General features: G+C 25.0%; 1 protein-coding gene across 1 annotated transcript; it reads right to left on the bottom strand.

The window, feature by feature from the left end:
• Positions 1 to 255: 255 nt before the first annotated feature.
• LOC145829637 (interferon-stimulated gene 20 kDa protein-like) lies at positions 256 to 2675 on the bottom strand. The gene is made up of 2 exons (XM_082937489.1): positions 2407 to 2675; positions 256 to 896 (listed from the first exon to the last, which is right to left on the bottom strand). The coding sequence occupies exons 1-2, from the start codon at positions 2664 to 2666 to the stop codon at positions 449 to 451; spliced, it is 708 nt and encodes a 235-aa protein (XP_082793615.1). The 5' UTR covers positions 2667 to 2675; the 3' UTR covers positions 256 to 448.
• Positions 2676 to 9144: the final 6469 nt, after the last annotated feature.

The raw sequence follows: 9144 nt of genomic DNA, 5'->3' as shown, positions 1-9144 counted from the left end.
TTTAAAATATTAAAAAGTACTTTAGCACATATCAAAAAAAAGTTATAATCTTAAGAATAAAAGCTTTAAAAAATTGCTTTATTTTGACTGCGGAAAAGTAAAATATTCATAAAAAGTTAAAAAACAAAAAAAGTTATTCTACAATATTTTTTGAACAGAATTTAACAATATTAATGATTTTAGAAAGAATTAACTGTTTTAAAACAAACTATTACTTAATTAATATTATTAGATATAACTTTTATAATATTAGATATAAGCAATATGTAAAAATACTGAAATATACTACAGTTAAATTTTAAAAAGATATTATAAAAAATCAAATCAAAACTTTTAAACTTTATGAGAGTCGTATTTGTAGATCTGAAAAATTATATAAAAGCACAAATATTAATTAAATTTATTATCTAACTGTTCTATAAAATGTCCTACAAAAAATTAAATTATCCTATAAAGCAGTGATTATTAATTCTTCTCTACTTTTTTTACGTTTTTCAAAAAACTTGCACATGGACTCATAGTTTTCTTTCACGAAAGTTTCTTCTACTAATTGGAATAGCTTCATAGCAGCTGAAGCATCTTCTACAGAACAATGACACAAATTTTGTATTTCACTACCCAAAAGTTCCTTTGCCATATGTTTTAGACCAAAAGGACCACGTCTAAAATGTCCTTTTTGTCCCATTAGATATCTTATAGGTTGTATTTGTGAAACATCTATAGTATGTTTAGTATACCTATTTCGATCTATTTTCAATACTCTATAATCATTCCAAAGAGAAGATCCAACTATTAAGTTGTCTTTTAAATGATTTTCTACTCTCCTTTGGGCTTCACCATATGTTAAGGCAGAGTTAGATTCAACTTGTTCTCGCTTTATTCCACTGTACTGGTAACTAAAACATGTTGAAAATAAGTTTATTTGCAAAAAAATGACCTAATACACTTATATATTTTAACAATAAGCACTAAGCTGCACCACACAACCATCAACACTTGTTTCAAAGAAAATCCACAACTAGTTTAGCTTTATTAGAACTGGACAGGCATGGGAAACTGCTGATTTAGTCTTATCAAAAGACATTTGGTACTGCTATACTGAAGCATACCTTTGGGAGAATACTCTAAAAAAAGTGAAACAACTAGATGTTATTTATAGCTTATCTTCTAAAACCTTTTCAGATTCAACATGAGAAAATTTTAATTGTCTAATCACTCAACTAGTAGCAATATTCAGCTATCTGCAGTAAGACTGAGATGTTTTTCTCATCATTTAAAACAAACAAAAGGATGCTTTAGTAGAGCAGTACTGAATCCTGCTTGACTAGAATGTAATATTGGTTTTCATGATACTGTATGCCTGTTTAGATCTAACAAAGCCAGTTATGGATTGTCTTGGAAACTATTGTAGAAGGTTGTGTGGTGTCATACTAGCTTTGCTAATTAATAAAAGTTTTGATTAGAAGCAGAATCTAGTATTGTCTATTTAATTGTGAAAACATTACTATCACTACCAAATAAAGGTAATGAGAAAAAATGGCCCGAAGCTTTTTTCATTACGTTGAAATATATAAAAAAAGAATTCTAATTTTTGAAAAGAAAAACAGAACTTTTTACTAATTGTGTAAAAATAAATTTAAATCTCAAAAGAACAATGTTCATTATTTAATCATATGATAATGTAAATAATAACTATTAAGGACATAGGGGATACAACATTTTTTTATAAAAATTAACAATGGCTTTATTATAAAAGCTTGAAGTATAAACAAAAAGCCAGTTTTTTTAACTTTAGAGATATTATAGTTATTGTAAAAAGTTTCCAATACAAACGTATAGACTACAAATTATTTAAGTCAATTTTTTCTGAAAATTTAAAAATCACTCAAATCTATATTCTTCTTCATTTTTGAGCAAGAGACTTCAAACTTTCAGGAAGTGTTACTTTTATTACTTATAAGACTTTAAATGTTATGATTTTTTAAATATTAAAAAATAAAATTTTTTGATTAAAATAAAATGGTATTTTTTAATAGTATTTTAATTTTTCAAATTTATAAAAAATTCTGCATTCAATCTATTTAGAATCTAGTAATAAACTTTATGTTAAAATTTGAAAAAAAAAGTACTTAAAATAAAAGAGAGCAAATATTTTTGATGAAATAGTCTTTTTTCATGTTTTTGGTTTGTGCCTTCCATTAGGAATCTATTGAGCACACCAACTTTGATCGGTTATATCTCAAAAGCTACTTTGAATTTTTTCGAGGGATTAAAAATGTCTGATAACTTAGATGAAACTCTACAAAATAAGATCAACTTGTAAAAACCAAGGTGGACACCCTTTAATTATATGACCTTTAACTAATTAAAACAATAAAGTAAATTTAAAATATAGTTTCTACTTACTTGCAGCAAATAATTCTAGAAGTTGGCTTTACATAAAAGTCATCTATAACATTCATTTTGTAGTCTACAATGGAACATCTTGCAAGAGTCTGATCATTTCCAACACACTTTATAAATTCACAATCTATTGAAACTAAATTTCTTCTGGCTTTGTTAAGTAAAGTGGCTACTTCCTTTGTACTTAGGTAACTTTTTTGAAAACATCTATAATTCTTAATAAACTTTGGCAGCTTAGACTGGAAGCAAACTGTTTTTATCATATTTTACAACAAACTGAAAACACAAGTTAGTATTTTAGTATGTATATCGGGTAAAAATCAAAAATTTTTGCAATAATTTTTCATGATATTATAAAGGTCTTTATAGGGTTAACAAAAAAAAAACACACTTAATAATTACTAAATAACGTCTTTTTATTTCAGAAGTTACTAAGACAACATAGATCTGTTAAGTTAAGGCAGTCTTTTTTCAAGTTGGTCTTAATTTGTAAATTTTAATTTCAAAAAAAATAACAGCTTGACAAAATTAAAAGTAGTTTTTTAGATATAAAAGATTATTTTTTCTCAGAAACTGAGATTTTTTCAGTATACACTTGATAAAATGCAGGAATATGACAAAGAGTAGAGTGACTACTGCATTTTGTATGAATCCTAATAATTTTATCTATTGAACAAAAATTTAAGGCTAGGGAAGTTTTTTTAATGTTTTGTCAGAAGTTTTTTTGTGAAAATATTTTCATGCTTTGTGCTTTTTAGTGTGCATATAATAACTTAAGTGATTTCAATATCGATTTATTTTTTATAATTCTTCACAATCTTTAACATTTTACATAACTATTAAGACATGTAAACATAAAAAAGTATTGTTTATTTAAAGAAAATTAAGGCCATAGGAGGGGGTAAACTACAAGAAAGCTTAAAGTACAAACTACAAGCCAGTTTTTATAGAATTCAAAAATATCATTTAACTTTTGAGATATTTTATTTTTTGTAAAAAGTTTCCGATACAAAGGTATGGCCGGCAAACTTTTCAGGTTCAATTTTCTTGGAAATTTTAAAATTCACTAAAAATCTATCCCTTCTTTCATTTTTCAACCAATTTTCAGGAAATGTTCCTTATATTATAAGAAAAAACGTTATTTATAAATTTTAATAATTTAAAAAATAAAAATTTTATCAAAATTTTTTTTTTCATTTTTTTTTTTCATTTTTACAAAAAAATTTTTAGTCCCAAGTAACTTTTTTTTATAGTTTAAATATTAGACTGTGAAAGTTTGAAGAAGATTGCTTGAAAAATGTAGGAGGAGATATATTTTAAACAAAATAGTCTTTTTTTGCTGTTTTAGTTTTCCCTTCCCATAGGGAACCTGTTATGCCGCCGGACTTTTACTATTCATATCTCAAAAAATAATTCAAATTTTTTAAAACAATAAAAAGCATCTTGTAGGTTAGAAAAAAACTATAAAATAAGATCAACTTGTAAAAATTATGGCTTACCCCCCCCCCCCCCCTATGGCCTTTAACTAAATTACTTAATTTTTACCATAATTTGAAAAACTGTGCACACTATTTTCAATGATTAATTGAGCACAATTGTTTTATGTTCTTTATTTTAAACCACTAAGAGCAGGACTGCATTAATGTTTTTCATACTTACAGGGTTACTAAAGGTTTTTTTAGTTTTTTTCTTCCAGGTTTTCTAAATTTATTCCAGGTTTTTTAAACAACAAGTTTTTAGGTCCATTTTAAAAATAGCATTAAATTTGAGTTAAAAAACTGTCTTAAATAGTATAACAACATTGTAAAGATACTGTAAAGCAACTTTAAGTATGGTTCTTTAAAAAATTTTTTTTTGTATTGATGATTTTTTATACAAATAATTTCTTGTATCAAATAGACATGTAAATTTTTTTTTAAATTCCAGGTTTTGTAGTGATTTTTGTTTAAATTTCCAGGTTTTTATACCTGAATTATAAAATTTCATGTTTTTTTGAGATTTTTCCAGGATTTCAGTTTTTTTTTTGGCAAGCCTGAATTATAGAAAACAACTAAGAACAAAACCAAATGGAAATATTTACAAACATTTGCTTTCAAACAAAATCCAAATAATAACAAACAAGAGATGTTATCACCACGCACCAAGGCTTAAACTGGATACTAATTTTAATTTCAATATTTTATAACTATCTTAATTGTGATGTAACTATTTAATTTATAATTCTTTTAAATGTAAATAAACTAGAAGGTTTTTTAAGGTTAAGATGGTCATCATATTACAAGGATATCAAAATGTCAAATATAATGTAAATTTCAGACTATTTTTGTATTATTATCTGCTTTAAGTATTTAAGAAGTTATGTTTAAAACAGTTTTAGCCTTATTTACTTTTAAAATTACTCAAATCTCTTCATAGTTTTTATCAAAAAATTATGTTATGAAAAAACTGGAATGAACTAATATATTTTAAATTTAAAAAGTTTCCCGAGATTTTTCCAAAAAAACCAAACTATCAACCACAGTTTTTTTAAATATACTCTGAGTATCCTGAGTGTGTGGCGGCCCTGGTAAATACTTACTATGATTATTTATTACTATTTTTGTTAAAAATAGTATAAGTAGTATAAAAAACAATATAAGTTGTTCTAAAACCAAAAATTTTACGAATTTAAAGTTTTTTTTTATAGAATTCACTTTAAACAACTTAAAACACATTCTTTCAAAACCTCAAAAAAAAGTTTTTGCCTAGAAACAGAATTTTTTGTATACTTGTTTTCAGTCTCCCTTCAGTATAAGCTCTAGTCTAGGAAAAATCAGATGAAGGTTTACTAAGGCTTATTGTTTAAAAATAAGATCCTCAATATTCTTATAATATTAGTTATAATATAGTTTATTGAGTTATAGTAAGACCCTAAATTTGTCCTAAAAGTATCACTGAATTTTCAGAAATAAATAAGTTATCTATAAACAAACAAAATTTCAAATATTTTAATTTTTAAACAAGATAAACCATATCTTATCATCAGGTCCTGATTTATAAGTAGAGGTATGAAATTTTCAAAAAAAAATTATGTCATAAGAAAAAGTAAGAATTGTTACACTTTAACTCCAGCAACTTTTAAAATACTTCAGAACAGAAAAAAAAAAAAAAAAGCAAAACAGTTTTGAAAACAAGTGATCTAGTTCTAGCCAGTTATGTATATAATTTGTTATATCTTGTAGTTACCACAAGTCCCAGCCCACTGTTAATGGGTGACAACTCAAAAAACTGTTAAACAAGCTTTTTTGAGGCTTTGGATTCTGTTGCTCTATAAAGAAAACAGAACTTACTGAATTTTAACATGTTAAAAGGGTTGTTTAAATTTTTTTATAAAAACTTTTAGAGGTTTTCTAAATTTCTTACAGATTTTTGAAAAAAGTTTTTTAGCCCATTTCTTGATTAACAAGAAGTTAGCAGTATGAAAGTATAAGTATGTAAGCGTAAAACATAATTTTTTAAAGCAATTTTCTTGCTAACTTTCAAGTACTTTATATTTATTTTTAAGATCTAAAAATTTACTTATGGCTTCTTCAGAGTCTAAACTTGCGGTAGGATGTATTTTTGACGATTTAAAGATTTTTAGTAATTATAAAAACACTTAAAAAAAAAAAACAACTCATACAACTGATTTGCGTAGGCTAATCGAATGAATTTTGGTTTTTGCAATTTTCTTGCTAACTTTCAAGTACTTTATATTTATTTTTAAGATCTAAAAATTTACTTATGGCTTCTTCAGAGTCTAAACTTGCGGTAGGATGTATTTTTGACGATTTAAAGATTTTTAGTAATTATAAAAACAATTAAAAAAAAAAACAACTCATACAACTGATTTGCGTAGGCTAATCGAATGAATTTTGGTTTTTGCAATTTTCTTGCAAACTTTGAAGTACTTTATATTTATTATTTTTTATTTTTATACAGGTTTCAAACTTTCTTAGTCATCTGGAAATATGTACAAAAACGTAGCTCTCGACGACCAAAATCCTTTTAATGGTAAAAAAATACTCAATCATTACATTTTAAGTAAGTTCTTATCAAGTAATAAACTTTGTGTAAAACTTTGCTGTATATACACTAGTATCATTTTAATAATCACTAGTGCTTAAAATTTATAATAAAACATACGATTGTTATAAAATTTACGGAATCGTAACAGGATTTCACGTTGCACTCGTTTACTGTTCAGATCTGATGAAAAGTTTTGAGCTAAAATCATAGTTCATTCTAGCGTTTCAGAGAAAGCTCTCATGGTCACGTGTTTTACTGATGCAACATTAAATAAAAAGTAAAGTTTAGATAAAAATATACGACAATATAATTACTTTTAAACTTAAGTAATTATTTGTAATATATAAAGTTCAATATTATTGTTTTATTTATTGATTTTGTTTTTTGTTTCACTTGAATTAGATATTTATTAAACTAATAATAAGAAAAATTATCTAAAAATAATTAGACTTAAAAATGAACCTGTTTACATTGAAAAAAAAGTGAATTATATTAAAACCTAGCTTAAAATAAATGAACAGAAAATAGAAACAGAAAAGTAAATGCAGTGGCTACATACTTTCCTCGTGTGAATTATCAATATACCCCAAGTAAGAACATGATGCGCAATTCCAATTCACATTTTCTATATCTTTAGGCAAATTGTCAATACAGCAACTATGATACCACTTTTGGCAAATTATTTTTTGATAATTTTTCTTATTATTAGTTTAATAAATATCTAATTCAAGTGAAACAAAAAACAAAATCAATAAATAAAACAATAATATTGAACTTTATATATTACAAATAATTACTTAAGTTTAAAAGTAATTATATTGTCGTATATTTTTATCTAAACTTTACTTTTATTTCGATATTTCTGCTTTCTGTACACAAAGTTCGATCTTCTTTTAAGCTTTATGTCTTAGCTGTTTTCTTTCATTCTTTTTAAAAAACTTCAACAAATTAATCTTTAATTTAACATTATATTTTTTATTACAAAACTATATTAATTCCAACCCAAAGCAAACTTGAATATGTTTTCTCAAGTGATTAACTCTATATAAGCGTTCATTTAAATTTGATTTCACCAAATAAAAATTCAATCGATTACCCTCAGTTGTATGAGTTGTTTTTTTTTTTTAAGTGTTTTTATAATTACTAAAAATCTTTAAATCGTCAAAAATACATCCTACCGCAAGTTTAGACTCTGAAGAAGCCATAAGTAAATTTTTAGATCTTAAAAATAAATATAAAGTACTTGAAAGTTAGCAAGAAAATTGCAAAAACCAAAATTCATTCGATTAGCCTACGCAAATCAGTTGTATGAGTTGTTTTTTTTTTAAGTGTTTTTATAATTACTAAAAGTCTTTAAATCGTCAAAAATACATCCTACCGCAAGTTTAGACTCTGAAGAAGCCATAAGTAAATTTTTAGATCTTAAAAATAAATATAAAGTACTTGAAAGTTAGCAAGAAAATTGCAAAAACCAAAATTCATTCGATTAGCCTACGCAAATCAGTTGTATGAGTTGTTTTTTTTTAAGTGTTTTTATAATTACTAAAAATCTTTAAATCGTCAAAAATACATCCTACCGCAAGTTTAGACTCTAAAGAAGCCATAAGTAAATTTTTAGATCTTAAAAATAAATATAAAGTACTTGAAAGTTAGCAAGAAAATTGCAAAAACCAAAATTCATTCGATTAGCCTACGCAAATCAGTTGTATGAGTTGTTTTTTTTTTTAAGTGTTTTTATAATTACTAAAAATCTTTAAATCGTCAAAAATACATCCTACCGCAAGTTTAGACTCTGAAGAAGCCATAAGTAAATTTTTAGATCTTAAAAATAAATATAAAGTACTTGAAAGTTAGCAAGAAAATTGCAAAAACCAAAATTCATTCGATTAGCCTACGCAAATCAGTTGTATGAGTTGTTTTTTTTTTAAGTGTTTTTATAATTACTAAAAATCTTTAAATCGTCAAAAATACATCCTACCGCAAGTTTAGACTCTGAAGAAGCCATAAGTAAATTTTTAGATCTTAAAAATAAATATAAAGTACTTGAAAGTTAGCAAGAAAATTGCAAAAACCAAAATTCATTCGATTAGCCTACGCAAATCAGTTGTATGAGTTGTTTTTTTTTTAAGTGTTTTTATAATTACTAAAAATCTTTAAATCGTCAAAAATACATCCTACCGCAAGTTTAGACTCTGAAGAAGCCATAAGTAAATTTTTAGATCTTAAAAATAAATATAAAGTACTTGAAAGTTAGCAAGAAAATTGCAAAAACCAAAATTCATTTGATTAGCCTACGCAAATCAGTTGTATGAGTTGTTTTTTTTTTTTAAGTGTTTTTATAATTACTAAAAATCTTTAAATCGTCAAAAATACATCCTACCGCAAGTTTAGACTCTGAAGAAGCCATAAGTAAATTTTTAGATCTTAAAAATAAATATAAAGTACTTGAAAGTTAGCAAGAAAATTGCTTTAAAAAATTATGTTTTACGCTTACATACTTATACTTTCATACTGCTAACTTCTTGTTAATCATTTCTTGTATATAATTAAATTAAATATAAGGTAAAAACTGTGTTAAATAGCATAAAAATATTGAAAATATACTGGAATGCTACCACCATAAATATGGTTTATAGATTTAAAAAATTATAACACCAGGGTTGCCACTCTTTGAGCCAAAAAATCTTCCTTGAG

This window comes from Thalia democratica, chromosome 2 (assembly GCF_965202585.1).
Source record: "Thalia democratica chromosome 2, ktThaDemo2.hap1.1, whole genome shotgun sequence".
In the NCBI taxonomy this organism is placed as follows: Eukaryota; Metazoa; Chordata; class Thaliacea; order Salpida; family Salpidae; genus Thalia; species Thalia democratica.
This window is presented reverse-complemented; position numbering and strand designations above follow the sequence as displayed.

Coding starts and splice junctions, on each gene's coding strand:
- LOC145829637 (XM_082937489.1), bottom strand. CDS start 2,666: ATGATAAAAACAGTTTGCTTCCAGTCTAAGCTGCCAAAGTTTATTAAG. Junction 897..2,406: donor TCTAGAATTATTTGCTGCAA/GTAAGTAGAAAC, acceptor AACATGTTTTAG/TTACCAGTACAGTGGAATAA.